At 49.0% G+C, this 21831-nt stretch overlaps 1 protein-coding gene across 3 annotated transcripts in view; it reads left to right on the top strand.

The window, feature by feature from the left end:
* The window catches only part of NXPH1 (neurexophilin 1), a 174826-nt gene that overhangs the window by 20034 nt on the left and 132961 nt on the right, over window positions 1–21831 (top strand). The window contains exons 1-2 of one of the 3 annotated variants that reach the window (XM_052801377.1): window positions 11025–11500; window positions 12468–12629. The exons of 1 other annotated variant lie outside the window; for it this stretch is intronic. In XM_052801377.1, coding sequence (XP_052657337.1) covers window positions 12576–12629 — 54 coding nt within the window. In that variant the 5' untranslated portion in view covers window positions 11025–11500; window positions 12468–12575. Of the gene's footprint in view, window positions 1–11024; window positions 11501–11521; window positions 11755–12467; window positions 12630–21831 lie in introns of those variants that run through there. One more of the 3 variants, XM_052801387.1, reaches the window with a different exon arrangement.

The raw sequence follows: 21831 nt of genomic DNA, 5'->3' as shown, positions 1-21831 counted from the left end.
ATCATGGAGGTGAGGCAGCTCTGCCTCCAGGGGTTGTCATGCATATAGTCCTTTCTTAATGAGAATTTGAGTCCTCTGAGGAACAGAGGGGAGAAAGCATCCCTTCAAATAGCATGGCAGTCAGATACCCCATGCAGTTGAGAGGCTCAGGTGCCTTGCCAGAGCTGTGGACTTGGTGAAGAGGAATGCCATTTGTTTGGACAGAGAGAGGTATAACATTACAGAGGGTTGGAAAGAATATGTGCTTTTTTACAAGTGCTGACTTTCCTTGAGTTTTATTTTAAAAGTTCTCTATAACTGTTTAGATGAATCAATGACTTGGTTCTAGTTTGGTTTCACTTTCTGTCTTATATAGATTTCATCTATTCCAAAGAGTTCAAAAAATTAACCTTTTTGCCTTTGCTGTTTTCTCAACCATGCTTTTAAGTGTATCTTTTCTCTGGCTCTGAGCATGGTACTTGGGGGGATTTCAGGGTACGCTTTAGTCCCCAGCCTAAAAGATTACATTTTCTGTCTGTGATATTGATACTGTCATGGTCCACAGCTACCATATCCTCTTTGATGTTGTATAAGAAACTGTCCAGAAGTCTTCAGACATCCAGCACTGTTACATGTGGCATACAAACCAATGGCCAGTTTTCCACGGCATCAAAAACTGGATTATCTGTGTGCCTGACAACTGAATCTTTCCATAGTGTATCTTCTTCGCAATGTAAGCTAGGTTTCTTGTCCTCTGATATCCTTGGTGCAAAAGAATATAGGGACATTGTACGGTTCAGGGAACCCTTTTACTGGAGATGTTCACTACTCTTCAGATGGATGCTGCCCTGCCGTAGGACTATTTAGTAGCACAGGTGCTGTTAGTTCGCACCTGAGACTGTGCTGTGATGCTTCCGTGAGTATTGGTAGTGCTCTTCTGTCTCCCCAAGTTCCTTCAATTTGTCACATTTACCAGGGCCAGGAGCTCGGTTGCTGTGAGTGCACCCCATCTGCTCAGAGGACAGATAATTTTACAGATGATACCTGTGCATTAAGTGAATCAAGTAGCTTCCGCTCTCCTTCTGGTCTCATTAGATAGTTTGCTCCAAGCTTCTACAAAGGAGAGAGTTAATTAAGGGTAATTAATCTACTGTTGCAGTGCCCAGCACTCAAATGGAAAACAAACCACTACCTATTTATCATTATCTCAGACCAGCTTTATACTGGATCCGGGTAAACATTGTTAAAATGGTGGATTTAATTCAAACTAGGAATTTAAACTACCATGCTCAAGGATTTACTAAATTTTAGTCAGCAAGAGCTTAAACTGAACAAGTTCTAAAACTGTAAGTCTGTTTTATCTAAGTACACTCTACCATGCTGGCAACATTTTAAATTTAGCGGAACTTAAAACCTAATTGAAGTATGCAGTCCCCACCCCACCTTAAATTTTAATGTAATGGCCCCTTAAGACATCCACGTTCTGATGTGTACGTAGATGCCTATTTAGTTAGTATGTGCTTGGCTAAGAAAAGTATCATCATTCATCTTGAGACTGTCCTCCAGATCCGTAAAGACAAAATGAGATCTGCAAGCCTCAATTTACCTGGGGAGCTGGAGTGATCATGGCCACCTTGCTAGATTTAAACACCATTGCTGTTTAAATCAGGCCTCTGTCAGCATCTGATAGTCTCCTTAAATCTATGTGTGGATATAAAACCATGGACACATCTTATGTCCTCAAGAGGAAGATGAATCTTCTGAAAATGTGCTTCTTACAATTATGTTTTATGATCCTATTACCTTATGAGTGGTACACTACATAAGCTCAGCACCTTTGAAAATGGCATAATATATACTATCGACAGATGACATGAAACAACAGATTTGTCAGCACAGATCTGTAAGGAGCATAGGCTGAAAAGTAAAAGATGGATCTGTCAGTAGGGTAAATGGTTGATTCTCCAAAACAAGAACCGCAATTTAAGGCCTGCTGTATAACGCTTGACTGGCACTGCATGTTCATCTGAGACATAATTATCCAGGATTGATTTTGATCTTATTAGTAAATTTTGCCTTAGCAACCTGGACATTATTTTCATACATGTCTCATTTGTGGGTTTCTTGGATTATCCAGATTCATAGAAATCAAGCCACTTGATTCCCCTTGGTTTAATTTTTTATGTCCTCCAAACGTCTTTGCCACTGCTGCAGGTCTTGTATAGCTGAGACTGGCAGTTTCACAGGAGGATGTGGGGTGAGCCAGCCTGGCGAACTGGACTGTCTCATCCATGAATCACAGTTCACAGTACCAGTCTGAGCGTGAGCTGGTCTGCACCTATTGCTGGTGTCACTGCCATTGCTGCTGACATCCTTTTGTCTTGTACACTTTTCCTTCTCAAAGATATGCCTTTCTGTCATGGTTTAAGGCCAGCCAGCAACAAAGCACCATAAGGCTGCTCACTCACTCCTCCCCCCGTGGTGGGATGAGGAGGAGAAAATATAAAGAAAAGCTCGTCGGTCGAGACAAGGACAGGGAGGGATCACTCACCAATTATGGCCACAGGCAAAAACCAGACTCAACTTGGGGAAAAAACAAAATCAATTTAATTTACTACAAATCAAATCAAAACAAGGATAACAGGAAGTAAAAACAATTCCTAAAACACCTTCCCTCTCACTGCTCCCTTCTTCCTAGGTTCAGCTTTACTCCCAATTTTCTCTACCTCCTCCCTCTGAGTGGCACAGGGGATGGGGAATGGAGGTTGCGGTCAGTTCATCACACATTGTCTCTGCCACTCCTTCCTCCTCAGGGGGAGGACTCCTCACGCTCTTCCAGTGCTCCAGTGTGGGGTCCCTCCCACAGGAGACAGTCCTCCATGGACTTCTCCGGCATGGGTCCTTCCCATGGGCTGCAGTTCTTCAGGCACAGACTGTTCCAGCCAGGCTTTCCCATGGACTCACGGCCTTGTTGGGGGCATCCCCCTGCTCTGGCATAGGCTCCTCCCCGGGCTGCAGGTGGGCATCTGCTTCCCCATTCACCTCCATGGGCTGCAGGAGAACAGCCTGCCGTCTCACCATGGGCTGCAGGGGCATCACCTCTTCCAGCGCACCTCCTCCTTCACTGACCTTGCTGTCTGCAGAGGGGCTTCTCTCACAGCCCACTTTCTGCTGCAGGTTCCCTTCTTAAATCTGTTCTCCCAGAGGCACTACCACTGTCACTGATGGGCTCAGCCTTGGCCAGAGGCGGGTCCTACTTGGAGCCAGAGAAGCTTCTAGCAGCTTCTCACAGGAGCCACCCCCGTAGCCCCTCCCTGCTACCAAAACATTTGCCACACAAACCCCAAATACTTTCCTGTTCAAAAAGGTTATGACCTCTGTGTCAACGAAATGGATCAGGTTTGTTTCTGGAAGATATATACCTCTTAACTTGCAGCTTTAAGAAGTGCACTTACTGTTAGTGGAACGTGCTTACCACCAAGGTACTATGTATATGAGTGCAAGGTGTTGTTCTTGTAGCAATACGGAAGGGGTCTGCTCAGGAACCATGTCCCATTGCTGTGAGTGTGATGTGGTAACATAGCCTCGGATTGCAGCAAGGGAAATCGTGGTAGGCTTGGGAAAGCAGTCTTCACATGAGAGTGGTCAAGAACTGGAATAGGTGCCCGCATGTGGTAATGCCTGCATATGGTGATGTACTCAGTTACATTGTGAAATAAGAACAGTGGTTTAAACCAAAAAGTATATCCTTGGTGCTAAATTACATGGTGTAGAAATAGAGAAATGCTAAAGTACTTTGACATGACCTGTTGCAAAGCCTCCCTGGGAGTCTTTCTGTGTACTGCTTTGGGGCACATCTTTTGAGTAACACCCAAATACCAGCATTAGGTGCGATGGGTGCAACTCCATACCAGCAAAAGCCGGCATTTTGTTGTGGCAGGGGCAGAAGGTTGTTCAATATATAAGATGAAAAACCCTCTTCCTGCTCTCAGTTTGTTATCTTAACTTTATGGACTGCTGCATGCATAATTGGCTGCATATGCTTAGCGAATGGGAAGTTTAATGTTGGATGTGTTTTGCAGTATTATGCTAAGCCACAAGGTGGCACTGGAAGATTGTAATAATCCAGCGTAATTAAGCGCCTCCTCACCCCCCCCATCTTTGACAGAGAAAGCATGAATTTTTACATTAAATGATGTAAACCATGGGAATTGGTTATTTCTCTTTCTTCTGATTTTTGCCTTCACTTCCCAGCAATTTTTAGTAAAGTTTTCTCAAGAGTAAAATGGAAATGCATCTGTGTGCAGTATAGCTATTGCAACAGCACAACAAAGTAACTTGACGAATCAACATCCCTTTGTTTTTAAACATGTATTCATTAATGCTGGTGATCCTGACAGCTGTCTCTCTTTTTGTAGCCAAGTATTCATACCTCAGCAGTAACTGCATGCAAAAGTAGGAATTTCATTTCCTCTGTAATTTCTTTGATATGTTGCCTGAAGCTTTCTCTTCCCTTGTAAAGTAAAGATGAAAACCTATTTCAGGTTTTTATCAAAGGTGAAAGTTCTTCCAAGATTTGTCCATTTCTAACAAAGATTTCACAATATTCTAGTCCATAATATCACTTTGTTTTAATGCCAAATGTAGATTTGGGTAAGCAAAAGCAGTTAATTATTGTATTGCTATTACAGGTGAAATTTGACACACTTTCACATAGTTTTACAAAGTATATAGCTCCTTCCCATATTCTCACATTTCTTTTTTATCCCCTAAATACCAAAAATATTGAAGCTGGTTCGTAGTTGAGTAAAGTAACAAGATGCCGTCCATTTGAGTGGGCTGATGTCTGACTGAAGATTGTCCTTTACACCTATGACTAAGGGAATCCCCTCTAGATAATAGAAAAATAAATCCTGTTGGGGTCTTTTTAGCCCTAATTACTGTAGTTGCAATGTAAAATCCTGATAAGGAAGTGCAAACAGCCTTGAATGGTTTTAAAGATATTCCTTGCTGGCCTTAACACCTGGCCACATGAAATCGTTTACTAGGTGAGGGACTTAGACAAAACTTGCCCTTAAAAATTCTTGTCATTGCAAGAGGTATCCAAACGAGACTTGTCACAAAAGCTTAACTCCACCTTGTTTGAAGGAAGTCTCAAGACTTTCATTTATCTGAAGAGGAACAGACTGGCCACCTAAATTTATGGGTTTAAAACACGAAAGGCAGAGTTGTTTCCCGATAGCTCATTTTGCCTTGTAGGAAAAACAATACTAAGTTATGTCATTACAAAAGGTAAAATATCCCCCTCACTCAGGTTCTGCTACTCACTGAGCTCCTAGCAAAATCAGTGTGGTAGGTAGTTTACAAACCTGCCACGAAGTGAAAGCAATCTGAAAGGCTGCAGAGCTCCATGTATCGCACTGAAGATTCGCCCAGGAGCCTGTTTCTTCTTAGCTAAAGCCAGTGGCAACAGTATTTGGCATGAAGATGCCAGTGTCTGAGCTCAGGTCTCAGGCTCTTCTAACCAAAATAATTTATCCCCTTATCAGCTGCTTTCTTAAAAGAGAGTAAGCTTTCTTTTGGACACCAGCAATTCCAGTCATTCACTACCTGTACTTCCCTTCCTGATGTCAGCAGAGCTCTGAGTCTTTTTATTGCAGTGCATAAAAGCTGTAGCCCGTGCCTGGCTCCCCGTGGATGGGTGAGTGCGTAGCAGAAGACCCAGCACCGCTGCTTGTCGGCCTTGCTCTAATGTGCTTGGCACAAAACCCGAGGGGTGTGTGGAAGGAGCTGCCCTCAGAGCCTTTGGTGTGACTGCTCCAGCACCAAGGAGCGGCCAAGCGGTGGTGCAACCTGCCCTCCTGCCCTGCCTGGCTTCTGCTGCAGCCGCTCTGCCGAGTGACAAGTAAGTTCTCTCTTCAGGACTGTCAGCCCAGCACTGCTGTTGAGCGTACGCAACCAATACAGTATGAACGAGAAAAAACGGCAGAGGGAAAGACACTAGGAGATCTCCTTTCAGTGACAGTAATGCTGTGTCATGGAGTTTATTCCTGCTTACAAGACAGTGAATGGAGGACAGTTGACTACGCTGCTTCAGAAGGTGCAGCTACATGATGTCAGTTTGGCACATGTGATTAGAGCCAGGATGTCCTACCCTGGCAGGCTTTCAGGGAGAAGTTTTGCCATTCTTCCTCATTCTCCATGGGGTGGCCTTCGGCCCTGAACGCTCAGGGTTTGTGCAGCTTTCCGGCCCAAGCCTTAGGAGCAATGTGCTCCCAGGAGCCCAAGAGCAGCTGCTTCGACGGTGCCCTGGGCTGGGAGCATCCCTCCTTCCTTTGGCTCTGCAGGCAGTCCAAGAAGCCTTCAGGGATTTCCTTGCTTTCTTCCTCACCATCACACAGAAATGAGACAACTGGTCTTGCAGACTCACTCCCACATCAATTCCTACTTCAAGACAATTTAACTCTCATATTTTAGCTCTCTTGCATAAAGCCTTCCCAGCTGACATTATACACATTGTGCTACTTTGCGATTAAAAACCATACACATACACATAGAGATTTTAATAAAACTTTTGTTATCAAGTTTTATTATTTCAACAAGTGTTGCTGTCAGCTAATAATCCCTAGAGTCGCCATCATGAAGTATTCTAATAATTGGATTTTAATTAAGAAATTCACTTAGTCCTACACTGTTTTCAAAATCTAATTATGTCTTCAGAAAACTCACCCAAGTTGTGGTATTTTCTGGAAAGTGTACAGTCTCAGTACAGACTCCTTCCATTACTTTAAGTTCTTTTTCCTTTCCTTTCCTTTCCTTTCCAACTCTTATATTTCCTGTACTGCCACTGTAGAAAATTGTCAAGAACTAATGGATGAAATAAATGTGGAATGCAAATACAAATCTCTATTATACACATTATGTTAGAAAAGAAGCTCCCTATGCAAAGAAGGTTAGAAAGCTTTTTTACTTATTATACTCATGATCTTGAGATTCCCCCCCCCTTGGATTTAAAGGCATTATTAATGAGAAAATCCTGTAGATAAACTTGGCTGTAAATTTTATTCATATAAACAATAATTTATGTCTCACCTCATCTCAAGTATTTTGGGAAAAATCCTGAGTACATATGTGCACACTGAGTGTCACCTGGAATAAGTCTAGTGAAGCCTGTAGGATTACTCATATTTATATCACAGAAGCACTCAGTGATCCAGACACTGCTGTTTGTACATTACCTTTTAGTCTTCTTTGATGCTGAATGTCACATCTCACTCCAACATTGTGTGAGTCCTCATGACATAGCGACAGGAGAAATAATTAAGAACACCATGAATTCAAAGCATTTCTCTTGAAGTGGTTGGAGTATTCCTGTATTTTTCCATATAGAATACAGAGTAACACCACTTTGTGGTATGTCTTTGACTGTAAGTAGGCAGAAATCAGTGTAATAAAAATAAAAGTCTTGCAGAGATATTTTTATATTTAGAAATATGAATGGTACATACAGTCATATTCTGACCTTGAAAGAATGGAAATAAAATGTGACAAGGGACTCTCTAGTATTTATACTAACCATAAAAATACTCTGTTCAAACATGAAGATTTCCTTGAAACAAAAGAAATCTATTTAAAATGTGAAGAAGGGAAAGGATAAGAAGAAAAGGTCTGATGAATTAATGGTTGACAATATGAAGAACATTTCAGTAAGATTATTTACATGAGTGATATGAGGCATCTGGCCTGTACACTGCATAGTACAAATATAGAAAAGCTGTGGAGGCCATAATCTGTCATTGTAGTGCGTATGCAACTCCAGTTGAATTCAGTAGTACTTCAACATGCATATAGATGAGATGATACTTGCTTATAGCACAGGCTGATTTTTTTGTTTCAAGACAGCCATTGTTAACACTTTAATATATCCTTTACAGAGATGGGGCAAAACTTTCATTGACTTTAACAGAGATAAAATTCCCAACGGAGGCATTGGCTGTAACCCTGAAACACTGGGAAAAAAATCTAATTAAGAGCAGACCGAAAAATGGTGGTTAAGCTACATCGGTTTTTCATCTTCTTAGACTTGCTTCAGCCCTTAGTACTCTGGCCCACCTTTGCCGCCTTTGCTTTACTTTCTTTTTTCTAAGCAGTATTTCCAAAATAAGAAACATGGCCTATATGAACAGTATTGCATGGGATTCAGTTCCATTTACTATTTTTATTTCGTACATAACTGTCCATGTTTAGGCAGTTTAACTACGTTGTGCAGTAAGTTCAGCACAGCCATTTGATATTTATCATTACAGCACTGTATTTTCTTCTGGTGCCTCAAGCAATTAAATCATGTGCCCATCTTCCACTGGAACCTGTGGCAATTATTAATCACTTGCCATTGTCTTTGGATTTTCTGCTTGTGACCCTTTCAGCTCTGCAAGCCAGGAAGCTATCTTTGCAGTAACAGGGAAGATGTCTGAAGGTTAGAATGTATATCAAAGCTTTAAAAATAGTCCAATTACATTTTAAAGTCTAACTGGTCTTTTTTAAAGTCCATTAGTAAAGCCAGAATTTGTGATTCTTTAAAACCTTGTTACCTGACACTACCTTGCTGGGGACCTTATTGCTAAGATGACAAACAGCATCCAGACGGTTGAAATTAAAATTCACTTTAAAAAATCTCATATTCTGCTTAAGCTGCTGTACCAATATTGCAGAATCAGATAAAAGTCAAAAGACTGTGTCCAAAAATCCTAAATGTCAGATTTTCATAAGCATTGCATTCCCTTTGAAAAAGTATCACATGTTCACAGCTGGAATATTTTGGAGCCTGCTTTTTTTTTTTTTCCCCCAAACAAAAAAGATCAATCCAGGCTCCCATATGCTCCTTGCTCCTTTCTTCTGGAGTGACAATGGAGAGAGGGAGCAGTCCAAACAGCATTTCTGAAGAAAAGCTCAGTTCCACTGTAGTTAAAGAGTTTGTCCCAGTGGCCTTTGGCTGAGGAGGTCAGCTGAAGAGCAAAGAAACCCTCAGTGAAGCCAATGGGACGTTGGATCAGTCCAACCTGACAGAAAACACGTTTGTCCATCCTTAAGAACTCTGCCTCAAGAGCCTGCTGACAACTCAAGTAGATAACGTACAGACTGCTTGTTCATATAAGACCTTGCTGAATTCACAGGGGGAGGAAATTTTAGTGGGTCAAAGTAAAGAGAAGCCATGCTTGTGATTCCAACAAAGCCAGGAGTTCCTCCGCAGTGCTCCCCTAAATGAGACATAAGGATCTGAATGAGAAAGTCTGGGAGGACTTTCTTCTATTTGACCAGCTGAAGGAATAATTATTCTCCAAGGACTACTTCCTTGTCGCCTCCAATATGAAGACATTAATGATCGGACCTTGGAGCAGCTGAATCAAGTTACACAGACTGTAGAGTTGAATTGCTCTCCCTTGAAGAGGGGATTGTTCCTTCTTGAAGAAATGATGTCTTCCTCAGGAACATGACCCACTGAAATCTGTCAGACTTTGCTCTTGCTTTTCTGCTCCATATTAACCTGGCAATCTTATATCTAAGCTAAGAGTAACAACCATGCTGGGTCTAAATATTTAACAGGAGCTTATTGCAAAGATCAGCAGTATGCTCCATGCAGCTTATGGCAAGTTTGTTCTATGCAAAGAGAGCAAATCTATCTATCTATCTATCTGTCTATCTATGCCTCTATCTATCTATCTCTAGATTGATCATTAAGTGTGGACAAAGCCCCTCACTTCTGGGGAAGTAAGAGTGGCATAGATAGGAAGGAGGGAGTTGAAAGGGAAAAGTCAGCTGTGATTTTTTATTTGTTACCCATTCGAAACAAGAAGTCCCTAGGCAGCTTTAGCCTGCACTGTAACGCAGAAGCTGTCTGGAGGGGCAGGGTGACAGTATGATTCCTTGCAGGCTGCACGCTTCTGTGCAAAGCCGTGACGTGAGCATCCCACATGCCTAGCAGAGCGATGGTGCTGGAGACATATGGAGGTGTCCATATTCCAGGTGTTTGGAACAGAAATGGCCATGGGGGAGGCTCTGGTGCAGCCCTTTCAAAGAGTGCTCATTGCCTTCCCCCTCCTTTCCCCGCTCCCCTTTTGCTACAGCATTCCAAACCGAGGCCCCCCAAATTAAAACAGTATTTTACAGCTTGGTACCGAAGCCTCAGATTGCAGATATTAATTACCAGGACATGCTCTGAGGGAAGCAAGGATTTGGCAGGACAACTGAAGTCCTCTTTTTCTCTCTCATTTGCCACTCTGTACAGCACACTGGCTTGCTTCTTGGTTCCCCTTTGGGAGGTGATAAATCTGAGTTTTGCTATCGAGGCTGGGCATCTGGTAAGGCTACCCTGTGCTGTTGGTATCCTCCCCTTCACCCCGTCCCAATGTCGCACTGGTAATGATACGGTTTGGGGACTGGAAGAGGGCAAGGAAAAATCCCGTAGGACTCCTTGTAAAGAAGAAGGAAAACAAGGTCGATGAGACCTTTCCCTTTGCATGACAGCTGGCGGGATTAGCCACAGCGCGGGGCAGGGATGAGCTTTCCAGCTTCACTCCGAGGGGCTGTCCAGCTACAGGTTCTTGCTTGCGGGGGAGAAGCAACCCTTTAATCCGAGAGCTTGGCTCCCGCAGCCGTCACCCAGCTCTGCTCCAAGATCCCACCACCTCAGCGCCTGCCTGCTTGGCGGGCGCCCGCTGCCTTCCCAAGCTAAGCAGCGCTGTCGTTGCACGGGACCCCCCCGGGGGAGGTGGAAAAAACTAAAATGGAAGGAAGGAAAGAGGAAAGAGGTGCTCTCCCGGGCTCCTTCCAGGCGCTGGGCAGAGACCCGGCTCCCGCGGGCTGGCGGAGAGGGAAACGGGCTGCGTCCCAGGCGGCAGCGCGGGCAGCAGGGCAGGCAGCGCGGGCAGCAGGGCGGGCAGCGCGGGCAGCGCCGGCACCCCGGCGGAGGCGGGCAGCGGCCCGGGCGGGGCGGGCAGGACGAGCGGCCCGGGCAGGGCAGGCAGCGCGGGCAGGGCAGGCGGCGCGGGCAGCCCGGGCAGGGAGGCAGCGCGTACCGGGCAGGCAACAAGGCAGGCAGCGCGGGCAGGGCGGGCAAGGCAGGCAGCGCAAGGCAGCTCGCGCCGCCCGGGGAGGGCTCTGATTCATCACCCCGTTCAGAGGAGAGGATGGGACGCCGCTGAACTCCCCTTTCTCCCTCCTCCCTTCCCCCCTCGCCAAGCGAGCCCCCCCTCTCCTCCCCCCTCCGCTGCTCTTTCTCTCTCCCCAAGCAGTGAGGCTCGGACAGTGCTCGGCTCCGGCGCTTTCTTTTAAGATGATCGGCCAAGGTCTTTGCAGATAGATTTTATCTGAAGTTAAATAGCAGGCGCTCGCCGCTCGCTCGCCAATAAGTCATTTTTAATAGAGACAAATCGCCCTGGACGCCCCGGAGCGCCTGTGCCGCCGCTCCTGCCCGCGCCCCCCGCCGAAGGCGAGCGGGCAGCCCGGGCAGCTCCCTCCTCCCGTAAGTGTCCTGCTCGGCGGAGCCGGAGCGCGGCCGGGTGCGAAGAAGGGGAGGCGAGGGGGGGAAGCCTGCCAGCCGCCCCGCCGCCCTGCCAGTGCCCGCGCCGGATGCACGGAGGCCGCGGGACACCTCGGTGCGGAGCGCGGCGAGGAGATAGGCGCGGGGGCGGCGGGCTGCGCCGCGGCGCTCGGCCCCTCTAGGCTCGCCCATGGAGCGCCTCGCGGAGCCCCGGCCGCCGTCGGACCCCCCACGCCGTACGTATCCCCGCCGCGGCCCCCCCCCCCCGCGGCGGCGGGGCTGTCCGCGGGGCGCGGGGGCGGAGGAGGGCTGGAGCCGGGACCGGGGGTCCGCGCCCGTCGGGGCGCCCCGGGGCGCGGTGCCGGCCCGGGGCAAGGCACGGTGCGCCGTAGGAGCGGCGGAGGGAGGTGGGCGCGCGGGGGGGTACGCAGAGCCTGCTCGGGCGTCCCGGGGGCGAAGCTCGTCGCCTCGGCTTTAAGCGCCCGCCCGGGAGCCCCGGAGCCCCGCTCCCAGCGCCTCTTGCCCCTTCTCCCCGCTCCGGCGCCGCTCCCCTCTCCGTCGCGCTGCCGGGGCTCCGCGGCCAAGGGCCGGGCGGCTGCCGCCCGGTCCCTGCCGAGGACGCGCAGGCAGGCAGGCAGGGCAGGGCTGGCGGTGGCACCCCCGGGCCGTCCCAGCCCACACCACGGGGCTCTCCTGCCCAGTAAAAGGACTGAGCGCCGGGGAGCGCTGCCTACAGGCGCTCTGCAGCCAGCCCGGACCGTGCAATCACTTTGCTCTGACGCTGGATTAACTCGATTTTAATCCTTTTTTGTTTCCCCCACCCCCATCCACACACCCCATCTCCTCCTTCTCTCCCGCCCCCCCCTTCCCTACACACCTCTCTTCCCCCCTTGTCTTAAGCCTAACCTTGTCTCGTGGTCATGGGGTCTATAATTTCATTTTTGTCTAGGCTGGTGAGAGCTCTGCTTGTTCTGTAAAGTGGATGTCAGGTGGATCTATGTTCTGGAAGGAACAAAGAGGCAGCGAAGGCAGCGCGGGGGAAGTTTGAGCGGCGAGGATGCAGGCTGTGTACTGGTACGCGGTCCTTCTGCTGCAGCCCACCCTCTACCTGGTGAGTGCCCCCGGGCCCTCGCACGGGTCGGGGAGGGGGGAGCTCGGCGGGAAGGAGGCCACCAGCCTGGCGGAGGACGAACAAACTCACGGCAACTACCGGCGCCCCGCAGCCAGCCCTGCCCTGTCTTCCCGAGGTCGGGCCGGGCCGGGCAGGCGCGGGGTTCGTCCGGGGGCTCTCGGCGGGGCGCGGGGCGGGGGGGGCAGACCGGTAACTTCTCCTCCGCGGGGAAGGGGCGCGCCGCCGGGCGAGAGCAGGGTCGGGGGCTCCCGGGCCGGGTCCCCCGGTGCCACCTGCCGGGCCGGGGCCACCGGTGCCTGCGGGGGCACCGGAGCGCCGCCGCGGGGGCGCCCGCCCAGGCTGTGGGCTGGAGGCAACTTCTTGCCTTCTGCTCCTTCCTGAGTGTGCGAGCCCCTCCGGAAGGGACCCCCGCCCAGTGTGCCACCGCGGGCGGCGCGGCACAGGCGTGCAGGCACTCGGTGACGAGCACGGCTAGTATTTTCCGGGTGAAGTGTCATTGACTTTCGTCGCAAATCTCCTTTAAGATTACGTGGGAGCACGAGTAAACAGCGGCGTTATCTGCTTTAACACACACTCGATTCCCTCTGCGACCGCAAGGAACAAAACCGAGGCAGGCTGCTCCTTCGCAGCCCGTGCCCTCGCTCGCCTGCCATGCATTAAGCAGGCAAACGCTTGGCGGGAGCTCGTCCCCGTGGCGGCGGGGGAGGGAAAAGCTCCTTTTCCAGGAGCCCTGCCGAGAGAAGCACCTCGGCGCCCGTGCCGGGGGAGGCGACGGCCCGGCTCGGGCTCCGGCTCTGGCTCCGGCTCCGGCTCCGGCTCCGGCTCCAGCTCGGGCTCCGCGGCCGCCGGGCGCTGCCTGCGCCGCCTCTCCCTGCGCTGGCGCGGCCGCGCCGCCTGGGGGCGCTGCGGGGCAGCGCGGCGCGGCTGAGCGCGGCGGAGCGCGGGGCAGCCAATCCCGAGCGGGCCAGGGCCGGGGCGGGGGGGGGGAGTGTGTGTGGGTGTGTGTGGGGGGTGTGTGTGGGGGGGTGGTGTGTGTGTGTGTGTGCGCGTGAGAGTGTGTGTGTGTGTGTGTGTGTAGGGCTCGCGCTCCTCGCGCGGCCGCGCAGTGCCGGGGGTCGCGCCCGTCCCGTCCCGTCCCGTCCCGTCCCATCCCGTCCCGTCCCGCGCCCGCCCGACGCGACTCCCGCCGGGGGGCCCCTGCCCTCGCCGGGCGGTGCCACGTCTGCCGCGGGCGTCTCTCCTCCCCGCGAATTTTATAGCCCGGGGGGGGAGGGTGCGGGGGGGGGGGAAGCGGGGAGAAAAGTGCGTGGCAAATAATCTATCAAAAAGCCGGAGCGAGATCGATACGTCGTGTTAAATTTTAAATGTGTTTGCAGGCAGTTAAACTGCTCTCGACTCATTACAACAACAGTGCTGGATTTATTCTAATGCGCTGCAGTCTGAACAACAAGCGCATTAATTCTCCTTTAATTGTAAACTGGGAGCATTTGAAAAGCATTCAGTGTGCAAATTATGCTGATTCAATTACCGTTTAGTTACAGACTTCATTACCTGAATGCTGCTTTTTTTTTTTTCTTTTCCGAGGGCTTGGCATTGCAGAGTAAAGGAGACGATTTTCCAGTTTCCCTCGAAACAATGAGAAATATGATACCAAAAAAAAAGATCGGGAATAAAAGACAAGCTAGGGGGAGGGGATGCGCTCTTCGGCTGGGCTGCGTCTTCTGCCAAAACACTCGGGGGGATCCACAGGATTTCCCTGTCTAACCCGATTCTTCTTTGAGTCGATACTTCCAGTTTTATGCCAATCTCTCCCTATTCTCTGTATTTCGGGAGTGACTCTGAAAGTTTGCATTAGGCCATCGCGTGATAATAAACTGTTTATTAGCATCGAAGCATGAAGTTTTCATTAAAGCTTTCATGCTGTGCCACAAACCAGCAAGGTGCAGCACTTCGTTGTGCCTATCTGTGTGTGTGCATCGCTCTGGGTGGACTAGAGCAGTTTCAATTAGGAATTAAATTTTCAGTACCCGACCTGTTAGGAAGGGTAAATGAAATGGCAGCACAACCAGCTTCCTATCCAGATTGTTAAAAAATCCTTTTGAGTGGGGTTAATAATATAGGGAAGAGGGAAAATAGCATGTTTCCCCTGAACTAGGCGGTGTTCAGTGATAGGGAACAGCCGCAGCGAGGCTGGGCTGCCTCGAAGTTACTCATTTACAGACACTCTCTGGCTTGTAATTTCTCTTTGCCCAGCAAACACTGCTGGGTTTTTTTTTTTCCCCACCGTTAAACCTCTTGCTAATGAAATCTTGGGGGGAAAAAAAGTGCTTCTGCTTTTCTCCCCTCTTTTAATAGAGCCATATGCCATCCAGCCTTATTGCCTGAAATTTATAGAGGTCACGGCCGACCAGAACGAGGAGAAATTTTGCTGGGGTAGAGATGGTTCGCCGTATTATGTTTATTGATAAGAACATTAGTTAGCCTCTGTGAGACATGCATTTTCTCCTTGTTTCGAACTGTGCAGTGTACTGAAAATGTTAGATTTGATTTGCACTGGAAGTGCATTTCCTTTGGCCTAAATGGATAACTTAGTACTTATTTGGTAGAATTAGAAGTTAACCTTTCAAGGCTTGCAGTTATTTTCTTTCTTTATGTTTAGAGAGCTGCAGAAAGTGTTCAAACAGCTACAGTCGGTCGTCTTTACCAGGAGACTCCACCGCTGTTCTTTCGAAAGCATCTTGGTCCTATTCTAAGGGATAATGTTTTCTTAGCTAACAGTGCTCTGCCGAGCTCAAAATCGTCATTAAGGAAGCACGTAAATATTAAGAAAGAAAAAGCCACCCGGTGATCGTAGACTTTTTTAGGTCTGAGCTCTGTCTGTTTATAAGGACACGGGGGTTTTACACCTTTCCCTTAATGGAAACCTTCTCGTTTAATTCCCGCCTAGTTGCCGGTGAATTTCCAGTCCGACACCACAGGACGTTAAAACACCAGGCTGTTTCTTTTCATTTCTTTCTTTTTTTTTCCGGGTGGAAGCAACATGCTCTGGAAGCCACTACAAAACGCGCGGGGTGCTGGCAAAGAAGGCAAGGATCCTAACTAGTTATTTCCCACTGGGACAGGTCAAGCATGGCCCCAAAGGAGGAGGCAGATCGTTTCCGTACCGGCTGCTAAGGAGACCGACCCTGCGGGCGGGTGGGCACCGGCGGGCTGCCGGCCGGCAGCTCCCGGCGGCGCGGGCGCTCGCCCCGTCCTGCTGCTCCCCGGCCGCCGGCCAGATCCCGCGCTAGATCGCTCCGGCAAAGCCGGGGCGCCGGGCGGCAAAATGCCTTGCAGGTTGCAGGATTTTACCCCCCCCAACATGTTCACAGGCTCTGCCTTCACATGCTCTGGGGGAACTGCCCGCACGGTACAAGCAAGGAATGAGAACGTGCGCCTGTTTTGCTGGGATCACCCCGGCTTGAAGAGACTTCGGCTCACTACTTAGGTACTCCTTAGCCCGAGTAGCGGGTACGGAACTAAAACCAGTCGGAGTTTTGCGTTGCACGCTGCTAGGGTAAGGATCCCTCCCCCTCAGCACCCACCCCCCCCGGTCTTTCCCAGCAAAGTGTTTCTTCACCGGTGGGTTTGTAAATTAGGATACACACCAGAGCTGACTGGCAGAGCGTTCTAACTCCGTGAAGAATTTAAGCAGCGCAAGAGCAAATGGAGGGGTGCTTTTTTCACCCCCCCGACGAGGGCTGAGAGCAGGTTGTTTGGGGGGACGAGGGGGGGACTTCTCTGCCCGGCGCTTTGTGAGAGAAGTACAACTGCGGGGCTCCCGGGGCACCTTGTTTTACAGGGGGATGGCACGGGCAGAGGGTCTTGGAAGCAGCCCGCTAACCTCCTCCCCGTGCCGGGCTGGGATTTTAAGGTCTGTTCCACACCGTCACTGTAGTTTGGAGGCCTTCTGAGAGCCGAGCGGGGCTTTCCTGAAAAAATGTCGTGAATAATAGAGGTTTAAAATTGCCCTCGGCGGTGGCACACTTGGTACGGTATTTGCTGAGGGGGTAAACTGGGGTTAGTGGCTCCAGAGTTTGTGTACATTTAATTTCTCTCTGTGTCGCACTGTTTGCGGTCATTCCACCCCGGTTAATGAAAGCTATGGAGAACGTGAAGAGATATCACGTGCCGGCGAAGATAAGTTGATTGTTTTTTTCTTCTGTCTTTTTTTAAAGATAGTTGCTGATTGTGTCCTACTTTGTCGTGGGAGGAAAAAAAAACAACCGTCTATAGGCAGCAAAGATAAAAGAAAACAAAAAACAAAAGAGGGAGAAGGCATTGTCCTATCATAATCACCACCCACAGCATTTTCTCAGAGTCTTTTGGTGCTGAAAGCATTCGGGTATTGCTCCCCCCCCCCCCCCCCCCCCAATAAGCGATTTCTTGCAATTTTCAATTTGACGTCGAAGGCGGAGAGGGGGGGAAGAGCGCTTGGCACGGAGGGAGACAAGTAGCTTTTTGTGCGAGAGAGTTTACGTAGCCTTGAGACGATCCCGCTCCCTCTTTCTAAAGGAGTTTGAGAGACGCTTTCGCAGTGGTGTAGGGGGAATAATTACCCTTTCGGAAGGTAAGGCACGGGAATAGCAAGCGGACTCGGATCTCGTGTAGGCGAAAAAAACTTATCTGCTCTCTAGGGTTTTTTTTTGCTAAGCGGAGGATGGTGCATTCTTTTCCGGGCTTCCTTCCTTCCTAACCACCAGGGACCTCTGCTAGGAGTTTAAGAAGGGGTTTCCCCGCACTGAAATGTCTTTTTCCTGGTGCTTAGTACACACTATTTTCATTTCTTAAATAGCTGGAGAAAGGAGTCTGGAACAGATTTCACCTTTTAGGGAGGCACCTAAATATAATCCAATATCCCCGCCTCTCTTTGACTAGCCAAATCTTCCAAGTCGGTACCTAGAGGTATCCATTTTAAGCTCTTTAATATTTCCCTGCATCTCTAAACCGCCATTTTAATTAACAAAAAGCCAATTTCCCAGTCGTCTTGGAAAGTGCGGTGAAGCAGGTTGAGAAACCAATTGCTCGGAATAGCCAGCACTTGGAGAAAATGAATGTGTGAGCCATCCTTCCCTCCCTAGGACTGGCTTCTGTTCTCCCGATTGGGTTTGGCTAAAGTTATGCTGTGATTTATCAGATAGTTTAACACCCAGATCGCTCTTCTTGTAAGTCAGCATTAAACCACCTCCTGGGTGCTTTGTAAATACAGCTTTAGCATTTTTTTCATGCAGCAGATTGACATGTTGACGATTCTGCTTTAAGGAATGTGACAATAAAGTGGAAAACCAAAGGCTGGCAAGCACTTCATCAAGGATAAAAAGGTTCTGCTGTAAGGATGTCACTCAATTTATTGTGAAAGTCGAATGAATTACGTTTAATGAAAGTGCTCCCCAGATGAATATTACCAGCAATTTCCTGAGTTGGCTCTGTCAGATTGATATGAGGAAATGCCAACCCATATCAAAAAAGATCTCCAATCTCAATTACTATGCAAGCTTTCGAAGAGCTCCTTTTTATTGATATGATATATATTGGCGGATTCTCAATGCTGTGGAAACTGCTCAGTGTTCAACAGGACAGCACATTTCCTAGTTTATTGTTTAACCCTACGTTTTTCTGGCTGTTGTTTAAACTTCTGTGAGTGCCCTTCTTTTGGAGGGGAAACCGCCTCCCATCCACTTTCCCTTTCCGTGACCTAGTGAGACCAAAGTTGTGTGTCTGACAGAGAGCAGGGGCGATGCTCATTGCTGGAAGTTTGTTCAGCCTGGATGGACAAAGCCGAAGGTCAAGAGAAATAACTCGGCTGAGACAATGGCGTTGGATCCCTTCATTTTCAGTGTATTTCTAGGCGACAATCCAGAGCACGGTAATATTTGTTACTACTAGCAATCCCAATATTCCCGCCCTTTCTTCCTCATTCCTCTAGAGGTTCTTTGGGCAAATTAGAAATTCACTAATCCCGCGAAGAGAGAGAAAGGCTCTTATGTCGCCTCATCTACATAAGAATTTACTTTGTGAGAGGCTTTTCTGTTCTAACTACTGTGACACCGGTCGCTGCTTAGGAGTACAGCTTCTCTTCCCAGAATCCATCTTGCTGGGCTTGCTTGTGATTAAGGGAGGGATTCAGTCAGCTTTCTTCTACCACTTCTCCGTTCTCTTTCCATTTTTAAATCAAAGAGGAGAGAGAGACGGTATCGGAGGACAATCGGGAGGTGCTCGGTGCTCTGCAGTAGGACAGGGACACGGGCACCTTCACACGTGGAGCTGAGCTCCCTGCATGCAGCATTAAAGACGAAGCAGAAAGAGCTTGTCCTTATCACATGTCGGGTTAGTTTGGGTTCCCATTTGCCTGTTCCTTACCGGATCCGCGTCTAAAACTTTCTGCAGTGCACGATTAGTCCACGTGATTTTTATTTTTATTTTTTTTTTAAAGCGTGTTTTCTCCCCCCCCTGTCGGAGACGCTGAACGTTTCGAGCGGCGGAAGGCTAGTGCAAGCGCTGCGGGGAGAGCGGACAAGGGCTTGCAGACGGACCGGGACGAGGCTGACGCTGAGGTGCCCTGCTCCGCGGCTGCCGCGCCGGGCCCAGCCGCCGCGGCCCCGGGCTGCGGCTTGCCCTTGGGCCGCCCCCGGCGGCGCCGCCCCCGCGCCAGCGCCCTGCAGCACCTCGGAGAGCTGCCGGGACGGAGGGGCGGTGGCGCCCGTCCCGCGGACAGCGCCCGCCCGGCGGACAGCGCCAGCACCGCGGACAGCGCCAGCACCGCGGGCAGCGCCAGCACCGCGGGCAGCGCCCGCCCCTCCCCGCCGGCGCCGCTCGCTGGGCGCTGCCGGGGACGGCGGCGGCCCTTGGAAACTCCGCTGCCCTCGGCGCCCTGCCCCGGGCTAGTCGGTGTTTCGGGCCACTGCTGCTCAGACCTCACCCGCAACCCGCTCTGGACTCGGGGGTTTGGCTGCCTGCATTAGTTTTCCTGAAGAAAGAAGTAGACGGGCGGACCTGCAGTTTGATGTATTTACTGTTGCTGCTGACTGGCTTCCTCTTAATGGTGAAGCAGCTGCTTTATTTTCTGGGGAAAGACTGACCAGAAGGGCGATAAGTGAGTGTGGAGGGGAACAGGGATGGGATCTTGGATTTAATCATCTAAGATCCCTGGCAGGGTGAGTCTGGGCATCAGAAAGGCTGTTCTGGGATGCTCGGGTTTGTCTCATTCTATCCCAGGACCACAGCATCGTCTCCTTTTGGAGAGACACCAGAGACACCCAAGAGCATTGGAGTCAAAATGGCCTGTGGGACACGGCTGACACTGAGACGTGAGAGCAGGGAGACATTAATTAATGACACTTCCTATCCCGTGGGTCATGGCAGGAGTGGCTCTCAGACATAGTTGATGTCATTTTTGGGGTAGTGGCACTGAGACACCTGTGAAGGGCAGCCAGATCTTGTGCCCTCCACTTGCTTGTGTCCTGGCAGCTGGTGCTCGGGGTATCTCCCAGCTCCCTCTTTGCTTTCAAGAGGAGATAATCGCAGGCAAGTGCCTCCACCCCTGTAAATCCCCACTCACTATCGACAGAGCTGTCTTCTAGAGGTCTGCTGCCTGAAAAGCACTTGTCAATGAAACACTGACTTTTGACAAGGCAGGTGTAAGTGGATGACTGACAGAGAGTCCTTCAATAAAGGAATGTGATGGGGATTGACTAGGCTGAGGGCAAAACCAACCCACAATCCCCACCAACCCTCCAGACAAAACCATAAGCTATTTATTCATGATCCATATTGTCCCATGAATATCAGTAGCAATTGTGATGCTTTTGCTAGACATGAACATTTTCCAGTCCCTTTTGATTACACCATGCCCCCATGTGTGGTGCCTGGAAACTGTATTGTCTGCTTCAGAGATATTGCTTTTATCTTCCAAATGCCACCCTCATTAATGTCAGTGTCTTGCAGTCCAACTAGTGACAAATGTCTCAGGGACGTTCATCTGCCGTGCAGACTGCATCCATCTCCCCAGGTGCCCTGTCTTTTCCTCTCCAAGGAGTGGTTTAGTAATATTTTCTTCCTTGCCCCTGTGTCTGCTGTGAAATGATTTGTCCACTAGTCGGTCTCTGTCCTGTCCATTCCCATGTTAGTTTTGCCAGTGCCCTCTGGGGTACCACCTCTCCTATTAATCTGTTTCATCACTTCAATGACAGGTTAACCAGTGCACGGACAGATAATCTGCTCTTTCCACATCTGCAGATTGTTGAAGGGGGAGAAATCAGGCTTTTTTGCCTTCTGGGAGCCTACAAAATGATAGACATACCAGTGCCCTGTTTTCCTCAGATTTCATTTTCTGATCCAGACTTGATGCAAAAACTAAAGAATGAAGAGCCTTGTTGTTTCTTTGTGTGTGTAGCCTGGTTGTTTCTTATTGTGTGCACTTGTGATTGTTCTTTTTTTTTTTTTGCTGAACTTTCAAAAAACTGATAAGTAAAATAACCCTATGTTATTTCTTTGTATATTTCCTGAAACTTTGGTGATAGCTGGACAGGATCCCTAGGCTCAACAGACTCCTTTTAGCAGCAGAGCTGACAGCCAAAATAATACTAGGAAAGAAGTGATCTTATAGCCTCAGTTCTTGGAACCACCTGTAATTAAACAGGTCTAGAGATATAAAAGATATATCAAAATTAAAGTATTTATTTAGAACAAAAAGTGAAGAGTCACTTAAAATCTAGCCAATACTTACCTTCCTAGTTAGAACATCTGATGCTTTCATCCAGAAATCCCTGAACTCAGTGATGATTTCTAACAATTCCAGTAGTTTTGCATCTGGCCCTATGAGTGTAGTGCTTCTGCCTGATACTGCATACCTAAGTCAGAAATAACATAAGTAACATTACAAATGATTACTGACTAGCATGTCTTATGCCCCACAGTATTTCCTGCATTTGTCTTATAGATGCATATGAGCCACTGGGTAAAAGGGAAAAGAAAAAAAGAAGACACACTCTAGCCATATATTGAGAGGACTATTGAAAGACAAAAGCTTCTGTACAACAGATCCTATGGCCTGATCCTGCAGTATTATACAAGATAGGATTCGTATGCAAATCAATGGTTTACTTGTTCGAGAAGGACAGATTCTGTGTCCTGTTGAAGATTA

Source organism: Harpia harpyja, chromosome 1, assembly GCF_026419915.1.
Source record: "Harpia harpyja isolate bHarHar1 chromosome 1, bHarHar1 primary haplotype, whole genome shotgun sequence".
Classification (NCBI taxonomy): Eukaryota; Metazoa; Chordata; class Aves; order Accipitriformes; family Accipitridae; genus Harpia; species Harpia harpyja.
The sequence above is the reverse complement of the archived record's forward strand: the minus strand, read 5'-3'. Positions and strand labels throughout refer to the sequence as shown.